The 26,075-nt window shown below is 43.0% G+C and overlaps 1 protein-coding gene across 1 annotated transcript in view; it reads left to right on the top strand.

Annotated features, from left to right (window-relative positions):
• Positions 1-26,075, top strand: part of LOC114569306 (E3 ubiquitin-protein ligase RBBP6) — a 52,604-nt gene that overhangs the window by 13,574 nt on the left and 12,955 nt on the right. Inside the window, exons 12-19 of the mRNA XM_028599131.1 lie at positions 2,064-2,169; positions 2,898-2,964; positions 3,130-3,172; positions 3,635-3,940; positions 4,167-4,304; positions 5,526-7,676; positions 8,696-8,798; positions 8,999-10,310. Coding sequence (XP_028454932.1) covers positions 2,064-2,169; positions 2,898-2,964; positions 3,130-3,172; positions 3,635-3,940; positions 4,167-4,304; positions 5,526-7,676; positions 8,696-8,798; positions 8,999-10,310 — 4,226 coding nt within the window. The remainder of the gene's footprint in view (positions 1-2,063; positions 2,170-2,897; positions 2,965-3,129; positions 3,173-3,634; positions 3,941-4,166; positions 4,305-5,525; positions 7,677-8,695; positions 8,799-8,998; positions 10,311-26,075) is intronic.

The following is a 26,075-nucleotide window of genomic DNA, read 5'->3' as shown; positions in this document are numbered from 1 at the left end:
CCTGTAACTCTTTCAGCTCCTACTTCAGGGCAGGGTCTTTTCGCCGTTCCCTTTTCAGCATAGGGACCTAGGTCAACAAGGGTCGGGTTTCCTGTACAGACAGACCAACAACGGGACAATTTTAACAGTTTTCGCCATCTTATTCATCACTAAATTCACTTCTGACAACATTTTAGGTGAGAAATAGATTTTGAATATAGGCAGTCTTGCTAAAATTGATGCCGAATTGACAATTTGCTTCAAATTTTTCGGGGGTTGAGAAGCTCCATGAAGTGAGGCGACAGCCAGCAAGCGCCTGCCCCGGCCGCTAGATTGTCGCTTGGACAGTCCTGCTCAGAGACCCCGCTGTCAGCTGGAGGTCTCTCAGACCGCTCTCGTTAATAAGAGGCTTTTATTTCACCGTTGACGGTTTGTTTGTTTAAATATCACAACACATGTCCATCATAAGATTAATGGGAACCTGTGGTTAACTGTCTTTTCGGAGTTAAACTCCACAAGCGTGCCCTGCGGGCTTGACCTCGCTGACCAGGCACACACACACACACACACACACACACACACACACACACACACACACCTCCACAGCGCAGCAGGCAGAGGCGGGGGCAAGAGAGATACCAGTTTCTCTTCGGGAAACTTGTTTAAATTATGACAAATATGCTATATACATTAGATTTAGTATTTAGTTCATACTCTTTGGTGTATTTGTTATCTGATTTTAACGCTATAAAGACCGTTGCCGTGCTTGCATCACTCCCTTAACCCTCCTATAGTCCCTATGGCCACTTGACCAGTGCGAATGCAAATGGCAAAACGGTTTTGGGGGAGAGTAGTTAGCAGATCTGCTTAGAAGTGGACTTTTCCTATAACTACGTTCCTGTAACTACTTGGTCGGAAAGCGGCTAATGACACCTGCCTCGCCCTGCTTTCAGCAGCTGCAAATTAGACTGGAGTATGTCCACGCTAAGCCTGTTACATTTATAAAGCCATTCTCTCACACCTACGTCCAGGGACCAAAATAGCATTTTTCTTGCCCCAAAACAGAGCTTTTCCAAAACGGCCTCAAGAGTGTGTAAATCTTAAAGCTCCAGCTTGGCGTGTAAAGGTGAAAACTGAGCTTTTGCAAAAGATTATGACGTGAGCCAGCCCAGCCACGGTCAGGGGCTGTGTAGCAGTAAAGTCAAAAGAAACTTTCTGTTGCTTTAACTTTCTCTGTGATCATTCCTTTTAAATGTCTATATAGCCAAATACACAGCAGAGCTGTTGTCATTAACCTGGATTATATGTTGATTTTTGTCGGACAACGTGATTAAAAAGAGAAAAAAATATGTTTTATTGCTGCAGGGAATGAGTTCTGGTTAACATGTAGTCTTTGAGAGCCATGAATAAGTCCGCATGTCATACTTGATGCGTTGTCTAACAACAGAAACGGAACAATATGTAAATGGGGAACAAATATATTGTCAATTCTGCCATCTTAAAATGCAGTATAGGTGACCACAGGCGTAACGGGCTGACACTCCGGCTGTGTCTGGAGCTGCCCAGGTAGCTGTGTGGCAGCAAAGTGAAGAACACAACTTTGTGTCGACTCTAACTTTCTCTGTGATAACTCTTTTTAGATGTTGGTATAGCCGATGGCACAGCACAGCTGTTAACCTCTTATGTATGCTGATTTGGTCAGACGGACATCAAATGATTGGTCAGCTGCGTTGTTTGTCCCACTCCTTACCAGATGTTGGCTGTGATGTGCCGTTTAGTGGTTTGCCAACTGTAGAGAGGAGTAGGAACCGATTTAAGTGTGACATGATGGTCTGAATGTGGTAGAGGGTTCCTCACAGGAGTGCCATCAGGAAGGAAACTTGAAAAAACCTATGTTATGGTGTGTAGCATAAAATAAACATTTGGTAGTGTCAATGTTAAAACATGTAGAACAGCCTTCCGTACCCGCAGAACATTTGGTGCAATCAAATCATGGCACTATGGATTTGAGATTGATGAACTTGTAAACAATCACCCTGACGTTGCGCTCATGTGGTAATGTGACGTATCTGCTGTTTATTCAGAGAGTCTGAAGAAAAGACGCACGATGACTCAGCAGCTGCTGCCGCCACGTCTGTGCCGGTTTCACCGGAAGAACCCACTGATGCTCCATCGCAGCTGATACCAATGGTGAGGGGCTATACAGACACCGACACACTAATGGCCCTATCTCAAACCCAGCGCAGCGCAAAGCCCGACGCGAGTGTCTGCTCGTTTAAGACCGTCGCAGTTGTCAATTTCCCTTCCAGTGCCAACATCGTTTAAATAGCAAATGCACCTGCACCCATCTTTGCGCCCACGGGCATGCTGGTCCTAAAGGGAGGTGTGTTCAGGTGAATTCTTGGCGTTTTGCTATCTTGAGGCAGCGGGAAGTGATCGCGCCATTGACCAACAAAAACCTGCTCTAAAGTCAATAGCGCAGCATTTCATTGTTATTTTAACAGCGCATTAATAAAATGTGCCTAGGCTCGTGCACAGCGCGCACACACCGTTTGTTACACACACACACACAGGGAAGCGCAGCAGCACACAAACATGCAAAAGATTACAAATAAAAATATTACGGTACAAATCCGCCATCATAATAGCAATGCTCCAAGGTACAAACGTGGCTGGCTTTTAAAGGAATTGGGAGAGGACACTCTGATTGGTTTATTGCATGTTACGCCTAAAACACACCTATGAATTAATGAAGACACTTTTTTCCGCCGTCAAACTAGCAAAAGTGGATTTGGACACGCCCTAAACACACCTGTGCCAGGCTCTTCACGCCGTGCGCTTAGATCGTTAAAATATAGTCCTATATCTATGCAGCAAAGTTTCTCGGTATGAAATCTGTGATGTTTGTGTCTGCTCAGGTTGTCCCTGCTGCAGTGGCAGAGCAGCCCCAGACAGTCAGTGTGAATCTCCTGCAGCCCTCCTCAGGTGAGTGACTATGAAGCAGTGTCTCTTTCTGTCCATTCGTTATACTGTCCGTACCGTGTTTTGTCATTTTATTTTAGCAAACACATTATTGAATGATTGTAATGTCCAGAACTGCATTAGCATCGCTAACGAATAAAAGCAAACACATTTTACCTGAATCCACAGGTCCAGCCCCAAGACCCTATGGGCCATCAGCGTCCTGGGATAGGTCAGTGAAGCGTGGTTATTTAAGTATGAGTGTGTGTTGACTCTGACTCTGACTCTGCCCACTAGGGCTGCACGATATTGTGTTTCATCGTCTACATTGCTTTATGCGCATGTGTGATAGTCACATTGCAGGACGTGCGATGTTAACGCTACAACTTTTTTGCTGCTTGATAGAAAAGTAAACTTCAACAAAGAATAGTTCACATAAGAAAAGTTCCTTTTTCCTTTTTATTTTCTGTGTGGATGCACTCCCCTACAAAATCCCCCCCAGTAGCCTAGTCGGGAACAATTTATTATTTCCAAATAATGGTATTTATGTCATCTTTTTTTCATATCGCAATACTGTGTATATAGCAGGAAGAAAAAAATATTCCAATGTCCGTTTTTTTCAGTATCGTGTAGCCCTTCTGCCCACTGTTTCAAGACCGATGTCATAACCTCTTCCTTCCTCTTTTCCCTACAGCCCCTCTTCCTCCTCGGGTTGTCCTATTGGAGGCTGGAATGAGTCTAACCCCCAGCAGCCCCCTCCCTCCTCCTCTTCATATCCAGCAACTCCTCCACCTCCTCTCTTTCCCTCCCCCAATTTCCACACATTCCTCGCCGCTCATCAGCCTCTCAGCGGTTACCCCCCTGGATACCCACCCCCCGCGCCCGTCTGGACACTCCCAAACCTCCCGGGTGCCCCCATCCCTTCCCTGTGCCCCTCTACCTCCATCCCTGCCCTCATCCCAAAGGAGTGGTACAGTCATCAGAGAAAGAAGAAGGAAAGGTAAGGTTCCCAAGTAGTCATTACCTGGACAAGGTGTCTGCAAGTTGCTGAAAACATCTTAAATAATATGACATACCTTGTTTAATTGTTGTTTCATTCTTTTTGAAAATGGTCTTTACTTTCAACTCCAAGCAACAAAAGACACTTTAAAGTGGATTTATTGAAACTTGCGGTTCAGTTTTTAAGGAGATTACTTATAGGATATTGGATTTTCTTTGTTACTCAGGTCACCTCACCGAGGATCTTCCCACAGACGCTCTTCCTCTCGTTCTTATTCAAAGTCTTCCAAGTCCAAGTCTTCTCGCTCGTACTCTCGGTCTTCAAGCAGATCCAGATCCCGGTCCAGGTCCCAAAGCAGATCAAGGTATTTTGTGTTTCTTTATTTACATTTATTGCGCTGTCCTATCTCTGGGGAAAAAAACACACACACACACACATAAACTAACAAGCTTGATACAGATCCCTTCACATCAGAGATGGGTGTAAGTCACATATGGGCAAGTCACAAGCACTTCTCAAGTCTAAACCTTCTAGTCTCAAGCAAGTCCAAGTCATTTCTTGTGACATTCAAGCAAGTCAAGTCAAGTCATCAAAAAGTTTCCATTTTTAAACAAGCTAAAGACAGTGGTTATGAACTGCTGGAGTTTTATTTGCATTTTTTCCTACTCAATATTCAAAAGACATTCAAAAGTATAATCGTCTCCATCAGACTTAACGTTACTTCTGACCAGCCATTAAAAATGGCTGGTCAGAAGTATGGTAGCATTGACTTCATAATTTAACTTTCCTTGTGGGATTTGAAGTGTCTGATGAAATTCGACGTGGTGGTGTCGGAAATGTTTGTACTGCAGACCTTGCAAACTGCCGTTTGTTTCTTCTTTGCCTGGTCAGATGTGTAATCCTTATAGCCAAACTTTATTATTTTCGGTACAGATGGATCCATGACGTTAAGTTCCTAGCCGTAGCCAGTCTCGTTTACTGCAGGTCTACTGCGTCACTTGGTAATATTATCAACGGGTTCCCGGCCGCGCATATGACAGCACCCGATCAGATCACCTAATCAGATTTTCTCATCTGTATATGGATTTTCTAAAATCGTAAAGTTAACTCCTCCTCAATATCAGAAATAAACAGAAAGTCAAGTCATTTCAAGTCATTTGACTCAAGTCTAAGTCCAGTCTCAAGTCAAAGTCAAGTCGACTCTTTTATGAATGTTTATCAAGCAAGTCTCAAGTCCTAAAATTTGCGACCCCCATGTCTGCTTCACAGTACATACTGGGAACGTTTTACAGTTCAACTTGTCAGTACTCTTTCTGCCATTGGACAGAATATCCAATGTGACTTTGAGTAGAAATAAACATGGAATGAATGTGGTTCCTGCAGGACTTAAGGGACATAAAGTGCATGCAGCAAGCTTTGTTTAAGCTCAGAAATATCCGGTACTGTATCTTCCCCATTATGCCTTTCTTTTATAGACAAGGTGAAATGGCAAATGAGATAGAGACGACTCAAACCACAATGTGGCAATGGTGCCTTTAAAATGTGTGCGACACGACTAAATGTTTTCTTCTTTTTTCTTTTCCAGGCCCCAATCTCCTTACTCCCGCGAAAGAGACCTCCAAACCCGCTCTCATTCCTCCCACTCCTATAGCTATGGTTACAAACGTTCCCCTACACCGTCCTCGTCATCTTCACCTCGAGTGGGTTACCGTGCCAGGTCCAAGTCACCGTCAGGTCACCGCAAAAACAGCCATCATAGCCGGCATCACAGTAAGAAATCCGCTTCGAGCAGCTACAACTCCAGGAGGCAAGGAGAACGCTCCCAGAGGGAAGCGGGGGGCTCGGGGGGAAGTAACCTGTATGCCCAGCATGCAAATCAAAGTAGCAGCCTGGACCTGAACACAAAGTGCTACCTGCAGTGGAAAAGGGAGTACAAAGAGTGGTATGATAAATATTTCCACAGCTATGTCGGCCACTTCCAGCTGCCTCTTCCCCTCCTCAATCTTCCTCCTCCTCCTCCTCCTCAGTGGGGGGGCCGAGAAGGAAGCGGAAATCCCTCGCACGGCAGCTCCCGCTCCCGTGACCGATTCCAAGATAGACGCGGCGCCCGGACGGACGGCTGCTCCCCTCCATCGCAGTCATCCAGTGACAGCCGCTCCCCTCCATCCCAGTCTTCACGTGACAGCCGCTCCACGCCATCTCGGTCCTCCAGTGACAGCCGCTCCTCTCCGTCGCACTCGTCCAACGACAGCCGGTCCCCTGCCTCTCGGTCGTCCAGCGACGGACGCGCCACGCCGTCCGAAGACGGAGCTCCGCCGACGGCATGCCAGCAGAGGTGCGCTGAGAAGTCCAGCCGCCTGCCAATCGCGCTTACAAAGGGCGGTACGGAAGCGAAACCGCAAGAAAGAAGTGAGGACGATAAGCCGCTGATGGCGAAGAATTTGGAGAACCTCAGCACCTTAAAACATGAGGAAGGAAGAGGAGGGGGGGAGTCATCCCCTAATGCTGCAGGCTCAACGTATAACAGCAGAAAGAACAAGAGGAGGCCTTACACTGGACCAAATGCCTGCAAGGATGGCACCCCAGCACGGGACCAAGCAACTGGCAGCGATGCCTTAGAACCAGTCCAATCACTCGTGAAACCAGATAAACGTTTGGATAAAGACTACGAAAGAAAAAGCAGAGAACAGAGGAATTTGGAAATTGAGAAAGGATGTAGAAGAGGCAAACATTCAGACTCCCGGCAGGATGTGGGGAGACGGCACAAGGAAAGGCCCAGTAAAGAGGCAAGCAGGGCGGATCCAGACAGACACAGATACCCTGGAGGCAGCAGGGATTATGACTCGAGATCAGAGAAGAATAGAAAAAGAAAAGGAGAGGACATTGGGAGAAGTTCTGTAAAGGCTCAAAGCAGCAAATGCCTGAAAACTAAAGTTGCAGAGGACCCCAAAACCCGCAAGAGCGAATCCCCGAATCCGTTTGAGAGAACCAAGCCGAAAACGGAGAAGAAAAAGGAGAAGACAACATGTCCTCTGACAGAGAGAGAAATCTGGGAGGGAGGGATAAAGGTGAAACCGCAGAAGAAGATAAGCATCAACATAAACCTGGAAGGAGCGAGGAAGGACGGGAAAACTGAAAACCGGGACGTGTCTCATTCAGAGAGTGTCACTGGAAGATCAAAGGAAGAAATGGAGAAGGCTGGTAACGGAGAGGAGAAGTTAAATGGAGGAGAGACGATGAAAGCAAATGAAAAGAAGAGAGACGTGGAAGGTTTGTCGGAGGAAAAAATCAAACCAGGTGAAGGAGAGGCAAGACAGAAATGGGAGAAAGCTACCTTCAGAGATGATACGCGAGAGATGTTGGGGGAAATTGCGGGAGAGAAAAAAGATGTGGGAGAGAAGAAAGAGGACAGAGAAAAGGAAGACTTTGACTTATGGCACAGCCCCCTTAGCGGAGTGGCGCAGGAAAAGGAGAGGAAGGAAGGACGAGCGATGGGAGAGTTATTCGCAGGTACCCGGAATGAGAGGGCAGAGGGAGAAAGCACATGCCAGGAAAACAGAGGAATCCCGCCGGGGGAGTCAAAGCCAAAGGAGGAGCTGATAAAGGGAGCGAAGTGGAGGATGAGGAAAGACGAAGAAGAAGCAGACAACGGCGACAACACAATGAGGTCCAAGTCACAAAGGGGCCGAAACGAGAGCCACCATGACACACCAAACACCGCGGCGCACGATGGCAGGTCAGAATGTTTCTGCTTTTTTTCTTCAAAGTTAGACTCCCACAGCTTCGTCTAACGGCTCGCTGTGGCTGCTCCTTCTTGACCCATTACACCGTGCAATATTTAAAACTGATGTACTGTCAAAAGATGCAAAAAACAGCATTTCCTGTGACTGCCTCACAGTTAAAACTACTCTCTGTTTTGCCAGATGAATGCTTATAATGTGAACCAGCAGCATTTTGACATGTTCAGTTTGTATTAGCAGTGAAGTAGTCTATATCGACCATGTTTCAATTCCGCTGGATGTCCCTTGGGGACTACGGTTAACTGCTCCTCAGATCTCTGCAGGGTAAATCCAGACAGCCTGCTATTTCTTGAAAATCTTAAGGATTATAACTTGAATTATCTGCTTTACTATCCGTTTCTTTCATTCACTTTCTTGTATGTATACAAGTACACAAGTAATAATAATAATACATTTTATTTAAAGGCGCCTTTCTCGGGACTCAAGGACACCATACAGGGATACATAAGACATTTAAAAGAAGCAAAAAATATAAATAAAAATAAAACCACAATAGAAACAACAGAAAGAGGCAGAGCAATTGACATCAAGTGGAATAGGCAGATGTTTTAAACAGATGTGTTTTGAGTTGCAATTTGAACTGGGTGAATGAATCGATGTTTCTGAGTTGGGGTGGTAATGAATTCCAGAGACAGGGAGCAGAGCGACTGAGTGCTCTGCTCCCCGTGGTGGTGAGACGGGCGGAGGGGACAGACAGGTGTGTGGATGAAGAGGATCTGAGGGGAGCGGGAGGGAGTGGGAACCTGGAGGAGATCAGACAAATATGGTGGGGGGGCGAGGTTGTGTATACGGAAGTGGACCGGGAGCCAGTGGAGCTGTTGGAGGTACTGGAAGTACACTCATCCACATCCGTAAACCAATGATAGGAGTAGCATGTTCATCATTTCCTGTCAGAATAGCACAGAAACTGTTGCTTTATTAGTTGTGTGTGTGTGTGTGTGTGTGTGAGATACAGCAGCTACGAGGATCATCAGGAAGGGAACACAGGGTTGAAAACTCTGGGAGAGTACACCCAGGACAGAGCTGCAGACCTAGAGGACGAGCTCAAACTCATACAGGTGTGTCCGTGGGCCAGGGTTATTTGAAATGTGTGGGGAGTATAGACCTGTAAAATAAGGTGCATCATTATGGGAATGGAAGAAAAAAAAACAATTAAGAATAATTTGTGTTTTGTACAATTACTTTGGACTCACACATACCCTACATGCACAAACACAAATTGCATGATATCCACTCACGCTTTCCCTCTCCGTCTCAGGTCCCTCGCTCCAAATGGGAGAAGGAAGAGTCTGAGGAAGGGGAGCGGGTTGAAGGAGTGAGCAAAGTTCAAACAGATGCACTTGCCACGTTTCCGCCTTCGCCGTCCGTGTCCGTGACGACAGAGACCACAACCAACAGGGATGCAGAGAATGAAGAGAAGAGAGCGAGGTCAGTGGAGACGGAGAGAGAGGAGGCCAGCGCGATGGAGAGAGGTAGGGACAGGGAGAGAGCGAGGGAGAAAACCCCCGTTCTGTCCAGTTCACAGAGGAGTGTGGCTCCCTCTAGTGGCAAAGACAGGACTGACGGCGCCTTGTGCACAGACCGAGACGGGGAGAGAAGGATGGAGATGGAGAGACCGGGGGACAGAGAGAGAGGGAGGGAGAGCGAGAGGCAGAAAGAGAGCAAAAGATCAAAAGAGAGAGCAAGGGAGGAAGAGAATGGGAGAGACAGAAAGAGAGAGAGAGGGCACAGCAGCATTGCCACCGCCCCAAAGAGAAATCCTCCCTCCTCTTCTCACTCCTACTCTTATTCGACACAGACACATGACACAGAGAGGAGAGACAGGCAGAGAGGGGGCGACACGGACGGCAACAAGAGTTCCTCCTGTCCCGGCGGGAAATTCTCCGGTGGCAGAAGCAGGGAAAGCAGCGCAATAAGCAGAGCTAACGAACGGCTTGGTCAAAATACCCCCAAATCATACAGAGACACGCCACTGGATTCAAAATTTAAAGACAAAGACCATTCCCACTGCTGCCAAAATCCCCAAGCTCCATCAGGGAACTACAGACCTGCAGGGACCCACCACTCCCCACCTTCCCTCTCTCACAGCCGGGGTAAGGAGAGAGACCCACTCTCCTCCGGGGCGGAGCTGGGTAAGCCCAGAATTAGCAGCCCTGGTCAGGAGTTCATGCAGCACAGAAGTAGAAATGAGAGCCGGGTTGAAAAGGAGGAGTGGAAGCAAAGGAAGGCAACTAAAGGCATAGGAGAGAGAGAAAGTCAAGAGATGGTGCCTGAGAGAGGAGGTAGTCGATGCCAGGATGAAGCCGACGAGTTGGACGGACAGACAAAGTGGGAGCGAGGGAGAGAGCTGGAGGAAGGGGAGAGGCCCAGCAGCCGCAGCAACAGCGTCAGTTCATCATCAAGCCAGGAGAACGGCAGGGACGGCGAGAGAAAAGAGAATAAGAACCAAAAGAGGCGCCAAAAGGAGAAGAGACGATCCTCCCCAGAGCTGCTGGAGGAAGGGGAGCTGAAGAAACACAAACCCAAGAAGAAGACGTCAAAGAAAAGCAGAGACGGGGGAGAAGAGGAGAGTAGCGCACGCTAAGCTCTGCTCAGTTATGTTATGTTGACTCTCAGAGAAAATAAAATGAAATTTACTTGAATGATGTTTTTCCTTTCTCTGTCCAAAAAGTGCCTGGATTTTCTTTTTCTTTTCTTTTTTTTCAACTTGATTTAGTTATGCCAGGATACTTTTTTTGTATCACCTTGAAATATGTCATATCAAATATGCATCATCCAAACTGAAAGTGAACAAAATGTGAAGGAAAAGCACTTTATACTATAGATAAGAAAATGAATGTGAATGAAAGCAAATGTTAAACCTAGGACCTCTTGAATTATTTAGAGTTCAAGGAATTTGCACATGCTCTCAACTTGCTCAGGACTGCCACCAACTATGGTTTCTATACTGAACCTGTGATGTTACAGCTTGCATGGAGGATATCTTTTATTTTGACAAGAGGCCAGTCAGTAATTTGATTTGCCCAACACAGAAGCACAGGAGTGCATATAGAGGATTATTGAAAAGAGTGTATGATTAATTTGAAACCTACTGTGAATATTTATGATTTGAACCTCTGTGTTTTATTTTATTTTGTAATGTTTAGTTTAAAAACAACTACTGGATGGATAAAATATGTACCAGAGTAAAGTTTAGTTTTTTCTGTTTTGAAGGAAATAAAAAGAAATATCTCCATAAAATGTTTTTTTTTTTTTCTCCGTTGCTTTCTGCTACTGTTACACGTTAGCAAGCAACAGTAATATCTTCTCAGTCCTGAAAGTTACAGTCAACAATTCTTTGAGATCATCATTATATTGGGCAACAAAAGTGGATGTTTAACTGAGTAGTCACCTGACAGTAGTTTTAGTCATGCTAGTGTTATGGCTCTAGTTAGCAAATGTTGCATGTTAACACCCTAGACCAGAGATTATTAACAGGGGGTCCGGGACCCCTAGGAAGTCCTCAGAGTTACTGCAGGGGCGCCACCAAATTAATAATTAAAATAAAATGTCATTTTTTCCAAATTTAAAATGTCTAACCATGAAACCAATATATTGTTAGCTAATATACAGTGGTGTGAAAAAGTGTTTGCCCCCTTCCTCATTTCCTGTTCCTTTGCATGTTTGTCACACTTAAGTGTTTCGGAACATCAAACCAATTTAAACAAAAGTCAAGGACAACACAAGTAAACACAAAATGCAATTTGTAAATGAAGGTGTTTATTATTAAAGGAGAAAAAAAATCCAAACCATCATGGCCCTGTGTGAAAAAGTGATTGCCCCCCTTGTTAAAACATACTATAACTGTGGTTGTCCACACCTGAGTTCAATTTCTCTAGCCACACCCAGGCCTGATTATTGCCACACCTGTTCACAATCAAGGCATCACTTAAATAGGAGCTGCTTGACACAGTAAGGTCCACCAGAAGATCCTTAAAAGCTACACATCATGCCGAGACCCAAAGAAATTCAGGAACAATTGAGAAAGAAAGTAATTGAGATCTATCAGTCTGGAAAGGGTTATAAAGCCATTTCCAAAGCTTTGGGAATCCAGCGAACCACAGTGAGAGCCATTATCCACAAATGGCGAAGACATGGAACAGTGGTGAACCTTCCCAGGAGTGGCCGGCCGCCCAAAATTACCCCAAGAGCGCAGCGACGACTCATCCAAGAGGTCACAAAAGACCCCACAACAACGTCCAAAGAACTGCAGGCCTCACTTGCCTCAGTTAAGGTCAGCGTTCATGCCTCCACCATCAGGAAAAGACTGGGCAAAAATGGCCTGCATGGCAGAGTTCCAAGGAGAAAACCACTGCTGAGCAAAAAGAACATCAAAGCTCGTCTCAATTTCTCCAGAACACATCTTGATGATCCCCAAGACTTTTGGGACAACATTCTGTGGACCGATGAGACAAAAGTGGAACTCTTTGGAGGGTGTGTGTCCAAGTATATCTGGCGAGAAGGAACACTGCATTTCATAAAAAGAACATTATACCAACTGTAAAATATGGTGGTGGCAGTGTGATGGTCTGGGGCTGTTTTGCTGCTTCAGGACCTGGAAGACTTGCCGTGATAAAAGGAACTATGAATTCTGCTGTCTACCAAGAGATCCTGAAGGAGAATGTCCGACCATCTGTTCGTGTACTCAAGCTGAAACGAACTTGGGTTCTGCAGCAGGACAATGATCCTAAACACACCAGCAAGTCCACCACCGAATGGCTGAAGAAAAACAAAATGAAGACTTTGGAGTGGCCTAGCCAAAGTCCTGACCTGAATCCTATTGAGATGTTGTGGTATGACCTTAAAAAGGCCGTTCATGCTCGAAAACCCTCTAATGTAACTGAATTAGGACAATTCTGCAAAGATGAGTGGGCCAAAATTCCTCCAGGACGCTGTAAAAGCCTCATTGCACGTTATCGCAAACGCTTGGTTGCAGTTGTTGCTGCTAAGGGTGGCCCAACCAGTTATTAGGTTTAGGGGCAATCACTTTTTCACACAGGGCCATGATGGTTTGGATTTTTTTTTCACCTTTAATGATAAACACCTTCATTTACAAATTGCATTTTGTGTTTACTTGTGTTGTCCTTGACTATTGTTTAAATTGGTTTGATGTTCCGAAACACTTAAGTGTGACAAACATGCAAAGGAACAGGAAATGAGGAAGGGGGCAAACACTTTTTCACACCACTGTAAATCAGCCTATTTGTGAAACACACTGAGGATAGGCTTACTGGCCTATAGGTTAGGCAGTCACAAACGTAGCCATCCACAGATACAGCTCATCCTAAGGAATCACTGTGCCACATGAATGTTTAACATTGAAAACATGATTCATAAAATCATGCCAACAATTATTTTAATATCCTTGTATTCTATGCCAAAAAAGGTATGTATAAAGTTGTATATGCAACTTTATTTTATTTTATAAAATATATGTAGTAGGGGGTCCCTGCTCTGTCTCTCTTTCAGTTAAGGTGTTGAAGACCCCTGCCCTAAACGAAGATGGTGAACATTAACATTTTTCTCCTACCGCCAACTTTATTAAAGCCACAATAAAATTGCAAAAGAAATAACAGTACAGGGTGTACGGGGGGAATCCAGACCAACTGAAATCCATCCAAATATGCAAATGTTTTAACTAATGGTACTTTTATTTAATTGAAATGCACTTGAGATGTCTTTGCCTCTTTTGGGTTTGTTTTGTGATTGTAAATTGTTTTTATATGTAACCTACGTGTTCTGCTATCTTGGCCAGGTCTCTCTTGAAAAAGAGATTTTATATCTCAATGAGACTAACCTGGTTAAATAAAGGTTAAATAAAAAAATAAAAAGGATAAATGGCATAGAATATAACATGTTAGCATTCTGACATGTGACTCACAGAGCTGCTAGCGAGGCCAGAGGGGTGGCATGTGCGCACACACACACACACACACACCTCTTAATTACAAACATCTGGTTTTGCCCTTTTCACGTTGCAACACAATTTACTTATGCATAGGCCTATTATAGATTGAAATGTCTTAAAATACAACATTTAATGTGATAAAGGCCGTCAATGATTTATGGGTAACATTAGTGGATGATATGTGCACTTAAAATTGAGAGAGGTGCAATTTGCATTTACGCATTGGATCACACAGCACGGTAACTTCACTAGTTATTGAAATCCTCAAACACAAACCGGAAACAAAAACATAAATTAAGTTAAATTAAACCTTAATTTTAGTAAGATCTGGGTTTAAGAACACTTGCTTATTGTTTGTCTTTTTGGAGTTATGACATGATGGTTATGTATTAATATTATTTCACATCAGAATATGAAAAGTTCTGTATTTCTTACTCTGAATAAACAAATTAACTAATGTTTGATCAGAAATATATATATTTTTTAAAAACACTACCATAACTACTCTTTCCGTAGCAGTGCTAACTGAACATTTGTAAATCCTAATGGGGAAAAAAAAGCATTTTTTGAGCCGTCTATGTCATGATTATTAATTTGTTATTACAGATGAAGTGTGGCATGAAGGATCCCTGAAGTAACATGCTTTTACCACCGTCTCTGTGTTCTTCTTTGGCTTCGATCTCCAGTTCCTCTTCCTCCTCTGTCCACCCTTTATTTCTGACACCATGTTAGCTTCCCATCCCTAAAGCTCAGACAGTCGGCCAGAGACCGGATGCAGCAACACCTCCCCTCCCTCCACTCATCACTTACTGTATATGCCAGGTAAGGATGCCCACGCTGAACGCAACAAATGTATTTCTTGGCTTTTCCTTATTTTCTCTTTGCACAGGGATCCTGCTTTAACTAGAAAATCACTAAAAGATGAATTGATCGTCCCAAACATGACTTAACCACAAACAAAGACGTCCAGCTTTTTCCAGCAGGTTAGTGGCTGTTCGCCTGTTTGTGCAGGAAGTGGAAACATTTTAAAATAAATATGAAAGACAATGTTCAATGTTCCTGCTGTGTGCGTGTGTGCGCGCGCGTGTGCGAGAAAGTTGATGCTTGATGTGTATCCAGGCTTTTCTCGCTTCATTAACTGACTACAAGGAAGACATGGCAGAGATCCAGCCTCCCTGTCTCCTCTCTGTTTTGCTGTTGTGACTGCAGTCACTCGTTGTCGTGCCAAGGCATGCTGGGATTGAACAGAGGAAATCTGGTCAGTGTCGGATCGCCGACTTGGCTCGTGTCCAAACCTTAGATGGAGGGGTGCTAGCTAAACTTCATGGGCTCCCCCTCATCCCATCTGACTGTTTTTGTGCTGTTGAGCCTAACATGGTTGTCTGTCCATCTATGCTCCTCTGTGTGTGTGTGTGTGTGTGTGCGTGTGCGTGAAAACACCAGGACACTGACCTTGCATAACACAAAGGCACATTAGAAAATATGAGACATCAGACAGACAGACAGGTACAGATGGCAGACAGATACACAGACATACACACAAAGATCCAGGCTGGCAGAAGGACAGACTGACAGACAGACAGACAGACAGACAGACAGATGGACCCTGTAGCAATCAAGAGCAACATCCCTCCTGCTCTCCATGTTTGCTGAGGATCAGAAACGAGGTACGCTTTCTTTCATCCTTTTTTATTTCTTTGTCGTCCCGCCAATCCGCTGCGCTTTGTTTCTTCCTGTGTTCTTATTGTAGCCTCTTTATTTTCTTGTTTTTGTTTTGTCTTAATTTTCATTTTGTCTGGGTTTTCTTCACTCCTTTGTGCCCGTGATGTGTGCCGACGTCTCAGGGCTCTGTGCCAACGCTGCCTGATGTAGACCAAGCTGTGGATGCTCTTGTTTGTGTGTGTGTGTGTGTGTGTGTGTGTGTGTGTGTGGGTGGGTGGGTGGGGGTGGGAAGGTGGGTGAAATGCAGATTGGCTTGTTTCGGGCCGGGGGAAGCTGCAAATACTCTATTTGTGGCATTACATCCATGTGGGGATTGAGAAAAGGACCTGCTACCTGACTGCCCTTTAAGATTACTCAGTCTTACTTCATAATTTTGTGGTGTGAAAAAAAATGTTATACATTCAAAATGTTGTATGTAAGAGAAAATGAAAAATAAACATATCAAATATAGCAAACATTATGCTGCAAAGAAGGGAAAACATGCAGAGTACAGGATTTATAAATTAAACCGTATGTAATCCATCACAGTGCACAATAATGCAATAGCAAGCATGGCAAAATATTAATAAAACTATCCGTTTTGATAATTAAAGGTCACTCAAACTAAATTCATGTTATAATTTTACTCCTTGATTCATTTTTTTCATATACCACAATGCTCTTTAGATAGATAGATAGATAGATAGATAGATAGATAGATAGATAGATAGATAGATAGATACTTTATTTGTCATTCTCACAGCACGGGAGGATGAGGAGAACGAAATAAGAACTCAGGTCTCGGTGCCAACCAACTACTATAGTGATTAATAAATAAATAAAATAATTTTTAGCTTACTAAAAACTACTAAAATAAAATAAAATGTTTTTTGATGTTGCAGCATCTTTAAGTAAAACTGCAAGAATAATTCTTAAAGTAGCCAATGCTCTCGAATGCATTGTTACACAACATAATGTGTCTTTAGTCACATAAATGGAAACTGAGATAAATAGAAGCCAGAAACAAAATCAGTTTGAAGACATATTGTGTATTTTATCATTATAAAATGTGTAAAAGTAACGATACTGCAATATAAAGTACTACATTACAAGTAAAAATTCTGCAACAAAAATGTCAGTAAAAGTGCATACGGTGTAAGTAATATCAGCAAATTGTACCTAAAATATCTAAAGTAAAAGTACTCAAGTAAGCAGCATTTAACAGTTATAGTTGGTCGAAGTGGAGCTAACTTTAAGTATTTTATACAGCTACTGTTGAGTAGTTTAATCTGTAAAATTACATCATATTCTATAAAGTAATTATTATATGTAAATCTGTAAAGTATGGTGACAGACCAGGGAAAAACAACAAAAAGGCATTCGTAAGATGCATTTATAGTTGCTAGAGTTACAGCAAAACATCAAGATGAAGTATTTAAAGTCGGATGGAGTTTCATGCTGGTCTGTACATGAGAATATGATCTCATCTAGAAACAGAAAGGCGCTGCAATTCGTATCTGTTTTTCTTTAACGGCAGATGTGGCTTGTGGCTCTAATACTGGAAGGAGATGAGTTGGGGCTCAAAATGTGCAGTGCGTTAAAACTCCTGCCAGGTGATAGATATATGTTGTTAGCTGTTGACTAGAGTTCAGTTGACTTTTCTAAAGAGAAAGAAGTTAGCAGCCCGTAGTAACAGGCAGGAAACAGGTGAACATTGACTAATGTTTATGTTAGGTCAGCGGTCAGCTGTAATAACTGTTAGACGATGTGCCTTGCTCAAGGACTCCAGCACAGTAACAAGCTGAGTGGACGCTGTGATGCCACAGTTAACAGCAGATTAGTAGGAGATACACTGGACCCTCTGAGGTCTAAGAGACGACAACACATTGCTTTTATTTAGCTGTTACATGACTAATGCTGTAATGTCTGTCACTAGCACCAAGGCTTGGGTTTAACAGCCTCTAGTGGACAGTTGTGGCAAACAGGCTGCAGTTGCTTAAACAGTTATACGTGAAGGTAAAAAATTTAATTAAAGCAAAAATGAAGTCCAAAGTCACAGTTAATTGGCATTCTTGTACTATGAGTGGATATTTATTGTGCGGATAGGTTGAACTAAAACACAAAACAAATTAAAACGGAGACAATTACTTATGCTGCAACACCCCAAAGAGTGATTTGGGAGGTGACGTTGTTGCTGCATACAGTTTGTTTCTATACTTTGTATTTTTGCGGTTGGCTGTCTCTTCCCTCTCACTCTGTTTCATGAAGTGCCAGGAGGAAAGCTTGCTCTGAGTCTATTGGTGGCAGATGTTACTGAGGCAGTGATGGAATGTGTGTGTGTGTGTGTGTGTGTGTGTGTGTGTGTGTGTGTGTGTGTGTGTGTGTGTGTGTGTGTGTGTGTGTGTGTGTGTGTGTGTGTGTGTGTGTGTGTGTGTGTGTGTGTGTGGGGCGGTGTATGCAAATTAGGGCTGCTTTTGTATTTCTTAATCCTGTATGGTATTCATCATTTGTAATGTGTCATGACAACATGTGTGTGTGTGTCTGTGTGTGTGTCTGTGTCTGTGTGTGTCTGTGTGCACTCCTGTCCTTCCTGGCCCTGTCTGTGACTGAAACTGTGTGCAGAATAACAATGAGCATCTCAGGCTACCCAGACTGTGTGTGTGCGTGCGTGCGTGCGTGCGTGCGTGCGTGCGTGCGTGCGTGCGTGGTGCGTGCGTGCGTGCGTGCCAGTGGCTAGTATTGTCCTATTGAGTTTAAGGACAGATTCTCTCTTCTCCACTCCAGTATGCAGGTTGTCATGCATGTTTTATCCCATTAAAGCATTACTGCTCAGCATTTCAAAAACCGGTAATCTTTTTTTTAAATTCCCTACCTTTGAGTAAGCTATTAGTTTTTCCCTTTATTTCAATGCACTATAAAAATCAGTTTGCAGAGACTTGCAGAAACTCGCTCAAGATACAGTATGTGAACTAATTCATCACTGTGCACATTTAGTCAGCTTTATTTTTTCATTGTGATACATGTGCGAGCAGTTAAGTAGCAATAACTTATAAATTGGTGTGAAAGTTCATTCATGACCTTTGAAGCTTTCCTTGGGCGCTTTCAATCATATGGCATGGATTTCCTCAGCTAAGGTTTATTTTCATGAAATTGCAGAAATTTCCATTTTTTTCTGAGCACTTTAAGGACTCCTCATTCATGTTGGCTTTAAACTTGACGTCGAAAATGAGTTTTAAGACTGTATTTATTATAGTAATACATGTAAAACCACAGTTGTGGTCCAAGATCTAGTGAAAAGAAGGCATTGGAGACAGAGGTAGATGAATGGATGCAAATAGAAACAGAAAGTGGGACATTCTTTATACCAAAGAAGCAGTAGAAAGATCAAATCAGAGGAAGAATAACAGAACGACGAAGGTGGAAACACCTAAAGTGATCATAAGTGTTCCTGTTGTGGTGTGAAACTGGTCTTATGTGTGCGTGTGACTGTTCACTAGCAGCCACCATTGCCCCTCTCCCTCTTTGTCACTCTGTTGATTTGTATTTAAAACACACACCAGAGGGCAGACTGGCAGCTGTGCTGTCTAGACACCTTATTTATGGTGGTGTGTGTGTGTGTGTGTGTGTGTGTGTGTGTGTGTGTGTGTGTGTGTGTGTGTGTGAGTGTGAGAGAGAGATAGAGAGAGAAAGAAAGGTCCTAGGTCACTTGTGGCCATACACACACAGTATATACCTACAGTGTATCTTCCTTAAAACGTGTCTGATTCGTGTTTGTCTCCAGTATTTGTGTGTGTGTGTCGGCTGTTTTGTGTGCTGTCACTTGCAACAGATCGGCCAGTAAGAAAAGATGTAACAGTGAGTGTAATGTGTTTGTGTGACGTTTACATTCCTCTGTACTCGTGACAGGGTGAGTGTGCAGCATCCTGTTTAATCAGCGTGTCCAAGGCGATAGCTCATTAACATGCAGAGGGGAGGGAAAAGAGGGGTGGTTATGGGAATTATGCAAATTGGCGTGCTGTCTTGACATCAAAATCAAGCAGGAGCAACATTCTGACACACACACACACACACACACACACACACGTTTATATACACATAGCTTATATTAATACTGCACTGAGCCCCTGTGACATTGATTTGTGTCTGATGTTTGTTTTTGCCTAAGTAGCTGTATTTCATGACAACAGTAATATCCACCACATGTCGCCTTATTGGAGGCTGTGTTGTTTAATGTTTGATGGTAAACTGCTGTGAATGAAAGTTTCAACCTAATGGTTAAAATACGAATGTGTTTGGTGATATGTTTGGTTTTGCCCTATCACCATTTTTGAGTGAGACACACAAAAGAAAGAGTCTGAGGATGTAGGAGAAAGAAGGTGTGTGTGTGTGTGTGTGTGTGTGTGTGTGTGTGTGTGTGTGTGTGTGTGTGTGTGTGTGTGTGTGTGTGTGTGCGTGCGCGTGTGTGCGTGCGTGCCTGCGCGTGTGTGCGTGCGTGCCTGCCTGCCTGCCTGCCAGACTGCTGGTGTGAACCAGGGAGTTGATTGTCCTGCACCCATTGATATGGAGATGTGGAGGGAAGAAAGGGGCTGTGTGTGTGTGTGTGTGTGTGTGTGTGTGTGTGTGTGTGTGTGTGTGTGTGTGTGTGTGTGTGTGTGTGTGTGTGTGTGTGTGTGTGTGTGTGTGTGTGTGTGTGTGTGTGTGTGTGTGTGTGTGTGTGTGTGTGTGTCCTGCTGTAGTAGAATTAAATCATAAAAATGTAGGGTGTTGTAAAACAGCAACAACAACTTTGGGATGCAACAAACACAGCATGAAAGCACATGAATGAATTAAATGCGGAATTGTGTCCCTGGTATATCAGCATCCACTCTTTTGACATTGTCTCATGTCTCTGTAATTACAGTAAACACATATCCAATAGCCGTACCGTCCAACATGTTCACAATAAAACACAAGGTGAATTTAAAGATCAGCGAGCAGAAACTTGGACAACAAGGACAAGACAAAGGATGTAGCAAAAGAGGATTATGTAAACATGAATGTGACCAAGGATTTTAGATACTGTAACTGATATTATGTGATGATAAAATATCTGTTATTAGATAAATAATAAATATGTCACATATATTTCACCATGGTGCATTAGAGACTCAGACAAATTGTTTAACACTTTACATCCCCAACAACGTAACCAGAAATATTGATCTGGTTTTTGATCTGAGCAGCGCTGTAGAAGCAAACAGCATTGGGCTGAAAGAGAAAACCTCCACCATCACCTGGATACTCTGCTGTCTTTAAGCTAGCAAAAGCCCCTTTAAGACAATGGAACCTGTAACATTGCTGGGTTCATCTTTCTGTTGTAGTAATGAGTTTTAACAAACAGCCGGAGGCCTTTGTAATGAAAAAGTTCCCTTTCAAACACGACGCAGAAATGTCAGATTACAGCGCAGGTCTGAATGGGGGTTTATACAGAGGGAAGATACCTGTACCTGAGGGGGCCTTTGTTATTAAAGTGATTGTTCTGAGTAATTTCACCCTAGGGTCCTTTGCAGCACGACCTCGAGCCAAACAAACCCCCAGAAGCCTTTTTCACCTGGGTCTAACGTTGGACGAGTTAGCGTTATCAGCTGAATAGCTTAGTGCAGGCGCTAATGGATCCAACTGTGTATCTCGTAAATTAATAAAAATATTTATTAATGTAATGATTAAATAAGGTAGTGTCTCCAAACTTACCTCAATTATAACTTGTCTCCTGCTAGTTATATTACAGCACTTACTTTTAAAAAATAAGTTAAATTAATAAATATTTTTAGTTGTATCGCTTTTCGGTGTTGTAATTTGTAGACGGCCCTAAGCGCTGGTCTTACTGCCGGTAGCAGTAGCAGCAGAGAGCAGAAGCCAATAGGCAAGTGTTATTTAAAATAAACTCCTGGTGTACTTACAAACTTTCCAATCCATAGTTGTATGAGTACATGACTTATTTGTACTAGTGTAGAAGTTTGGTACCATTCCGGCCATTATTAGTGGGGTCATTTACGAGATACAAGCCTGGATCCATTAGCGCCTGCACTAAGCTATTCAGCTGATCACACTAACTCGTCCAATGTTAGACCCAGCTGAAAAAAGGTTCTGGAGGGTTGTTTTTGACTCGAGATCAAGGTGCAAAGGACCCTAGGGTGACATTACTCCAAACCATCACTTTAAAAGATGCTACCCGTAAACATGGTCATCCTAAATACGGTCTAGAAACTGGAACTCTGGGTTTATTTGCTCTTTTAGCATTACAGCATGCATTTCAAAGCATTTCTGGATGTCAACGAATGACTCACTCTTCTTGTCATTTAGTAGCTTAATTGTAAATGTAACAAACTTAAAGGAAATAAAACTCACTTCACTTCAGCTCGCCCTCCCTCCCCCATGTCTTGATTTTTCTCTCTCACACTCTCCATTTCTAATCTCCAGTCATTTCTCACTCTGCCCTCTGTGCTCACTGAGATGTGAAGTCTGTAGAGACCCTTCCCCCTGTTAGTCCCTCTTCCTTTTGCACTTCTTTTACGTCTTTCACTCTCTTGCTCTTTTTTTTACCTCTCTTTCTCTCCCTTGCTCACACACTCGCACACTCTCTCGCTCTGACTGTTATTGCCGGTCTTTTGTTTCTAGTAGAATGAGAACCAATTGCCGTTTGGCACTGAGCCAAAATCCAAAGACATGGGAAGGTGAGCACACACACACACACACGCATATACTTGTATACACAGAGTGAGAGAGATTCTCATTAATTTTCAAAGTAAACCGTTAATGATCCAGGAAAGTCAAAAACAGAGTAGCAATCTGATATATCTATTCATCTGCCTGTCCATCTAGGAATTGCATACTTATTGAACTTATTCAGGCATCATTTTATGAACATTATTCCTCCAGATATCAGTTTATATTGAATAAATGTCAGGTAGTGGTATCTGTTGTGGATGACACACACACACACACGCACACACACACACATACACACACACATCCAGCTGAGGCTGTGATGATATTAACATCCCACTTTGAAGCAAGTCTAATATTATGTCATGTTTAAGGTATTTACTGTGACAATAATGAGAAAATGTCATTAAAAGTGTCACAACACCTCCCACACATTTTACTGACCAATCAGGTGGAGATCAGATCTGACTGACCTCCATGTCATCAGCCTGGTGGCTAACATGGTCTCCTGGTGCTTTCTGAAGAAGTTCTCATCTCCGATATATTCCCATGAACATTTCAGGGTAATGAGTGTATTTTTAGGACGCCACCTAAGTAAGTAAAAACAGCACGGATAGAAATGAAAACACCCATCTTTTTTTATTGAGGTGAAACTACAACACTACAGTATGTAGCTGCTGAATGTCCAGACTGTGATCCAAAAATGATTTAATAGTCTGAAAAGTTCCAACCTTTATGCATAGCTTCATATTTAACAGACAGATATGAGTGTGTGAGTGTATGCATCCAGAATGATAGCTGGATCCAGGCAGCCAATCATCCATTTCAGAACTGAGGGAAATAAAAGGAAAAAATAAATATTTAAATAAGAGTTGGGCCATCACGACAATCTGCATGGCTTACCAAAGGCCCACTGCCCATTCAGTGTGTGTGTGCGTGCATGCGTGCATGTGTGTGTACCTTCCTGTAGAAATATGATGCATTGCATCTGGAACCTGCTCTGGCGTTGCCATGGTAACACTCGTCACGCTGGCAGGCCCCAGTTGTGCACTCAAACACACACACACACACAGACACTTATACTGACACAGTGGTAATGAGAGCTGGAGAGACTGGCAGCATGCCAGGACAATCTACACCACACACCCCCCACCCCCCATGCACTAGAACATTCTGAGCACACACACACATTCACTGCTCAGACTGGCATGGGGGTTGGGGCTGTGTGTGTGTGTGTGTGTGTGTGTGTGTGTGTGTGTGTGTGTGTGTGTGTGTGTGTGTGTGTGTGTGTTGGAGGAAGGTAGAAAGAAAGCGACAAGAGCAAACAAGTCAAATTCCCTTGAATGAAAAAGAGGAATGTAAGAAAAGAAAACTATAATTCCATCTTCTCTTATGGAGGATTGCCTTCAATGTCATTACACTTACATAATTGGCCTCTTTGCAACAGAAATAGACAACAGGATAGTGGAATTGGAAAAAAGGAGAGGATAGTCTTCTATAATGGCTACATGTCAGATTTAAGTGAGTGTGTGGAGCGTTGAATGCGAGGAAAACCTTTACTGTTGGATTGAGCGCTCAGTCATTTCTGTCAGCTTCTCTCTCTGCCTTCGTTTCCCCCTCTCATCTCCTGTGTCTGCCACTGCTTCCCCTCCCATCACATCATTCTCCTCTTTGTCATTCACACTTTGAACTACAGTTTCACACACACACTGTTTCTCCACAAGAGGTCTGATGGCCTGTCCGGCATTAACAAAAGGCCAGCAGTGGCTCTGTCCATGACAATAGCTCTCAGGTCAGCCTGCGTGCCACACATTGCATCATAGCCCAACAGAGACACTAAACCGTGCTTTACGTAACAAACTCTACCAAACAATTCGATATTTACTGCCTGGCACACTCCTTACTTCTAACATTTGAAAGCTCAATCCTCCATGAATTAAATACTGCCATTTTCTTACCAATGTTGACCTTTTTTTTGTTGAATGATTACCTAGAGGTTAAACAGAATACCTACAGCAATTCAAACTTTGTTGTTTGAGTTTGTTGCTGTAGTTTTTGCATACATTACAAAAGAAAATAACTCATTTGTATTTCACCATGTCATTGCAACAAACACCACTTAGTTTGGAGTACATCTGCAGCTCAATTTATTAGTTAATATAAACTCAACAAAGTAGCAAAATCCAAACGCACATCCTAGCAGCTGTATAGGTTCTGTACTAACAAAAACTTTAAATATGTAAATAAGACTCAGAGAATCAGGCATTGTGAATGTGGGTAGAGGGGACCACAGGGGATGCCGAATAAAGTTGAAACAGAATCAAGTAAAGTTTCCGGCTTCCCAACTCATTTAAAAAAAGAGAGGGGGAGGGAGGGAATGGGATGTGAAGCCCAGTCTATGAAGCGGGTTAACCCTGGTTGAGCCCTCGGTGTGAAAGGGTTTTAGGCCCAAGGGGGCTATATTTTTATCAACTAAGTTTAGTGTGTTAGCATACATTACGTACATACATAGCAAACATACCATTTGCTAACTAGCACTAAACACAAAGCACAGGTGAGGCTGATGGGAAATGGCATTAGTTATGCAGGTATTTAGTCATAAACCAATGTCCAATCAAAACATGTACTTTTTGACATTTTACTTCAAATTTTGAGCTAAATGTCTTGTTTGAAACATGCTACAAAGTGAAATCGTTAAGCTCTATGCTGATCCTCAGGCTTAACATAGATCGCATTCATTATACTCAACATGGATTTCCTATGCTGAATATATCAGATGTATTATATTACTGAACCTCTTCTGATTCAGCTGAACTGTGGTGTGACTTCAAATGAGACTTCACTCCATTCAGGGTTCAATCTGAACTCATTTCCTCTGTACTTCCTCTGTACTTGTTTACTTTGCAAGGCAAGAGTTTGGTCTCCAGTTCTCTGAGCAATTTTGGCCTGCTTTATGTTTAAAATGTTTCGTCTATTCTAAGCCAAACTTGGCCGTTTGGAGGCACACCTTTATGTTTTCAAGAGAAAACATAAATAATTGTACAGCCAGCTGTGAGGGTTAAGATCCAGCTGATATCTGGAAACAAGACAGATTCTCAGTGATTTTAAAGACACTGACTGATTTACAGTCTGCTTGCAAATGTCTTCCCAAATGAACTACAAACTCAATGTGTTGGTGTGTTTCCTCTGACGTCTATGATACAACCTCTTGAACTGTAGACCCTGATACGGAATAGCTTTGTAAAAGAATATGAATAAATGAATGCCTGTGAGTAGAACCCCCGCTGCTTTCTGTGGTTATATCAAAACCTGTTGGCGAGTCTGCTCACCAATTTTGCGTATATTTTCACAGTCAGGTGATTCCGCTCATTCAAGTAAAGCGAGACACACAGCGCCATGTGTGAAGGACTTTTATATGGACCGACCAACAGAGCCAGCAATGATTTGCATTCACTGATAGTGAATAAGACATAGATACAGTGTAACAATTAACAGTAACAATTACGGGATTTTTCTTACAGTAATTGACCGTTCTTCCTAAATACAGCGCAATACTGTAAATGTTGAGGCGCTTGAGAAACTAAATATTAACAGCAAGCTACTGTACAATTTTAAAGTATAGTACAGTATTTTTTTCTTTTTCAGTAGCCAGGTTGAGTCCGCCCACAAGTCTTTTAAAATCATTTGGCATCAAGTCCCCACCACTTAGTGAAGCGAGTAATCGGAAAAAATAGAATATTACAACAGAGATTTAATACAAAGAAGTACAAAAAATAAGAAGAGGAGAAAGAGAGAAATGAGAGACATTTTGCCTTGATTGTGAGCGACTCTGCCGGGCCAGCACAGAGGTTGACGGTGCGCATCACCTACTTGACTCACATACTACACGCACAATGCACATCCTCAGCCATCCTGCTCCTAAAGGTAATTTAACAAGGTAATTGTGTTCTTATAAAATTCAGCTTTACCCTGGTTTGTCATT

This window comes from Perca flavescens, chromosome 15 (assembly GCF_004354835.1).
Source record: "Perca flavescens isolate YP-PL-M2 chromosome 15, PFLA_1.0, whole genome shotgun sequence".
In the NCBI taxonomy this organism is placed as follows: Eukaryota; Metazoa; Chordata; class Actinopteri; order Perciformes; family Percidae; genus Perca; species Perca flavescens.
Note: the sequence above shows the minus strand (reverse complement) of the source record. Positions and strands in the feature narration are given on the sequence as shown.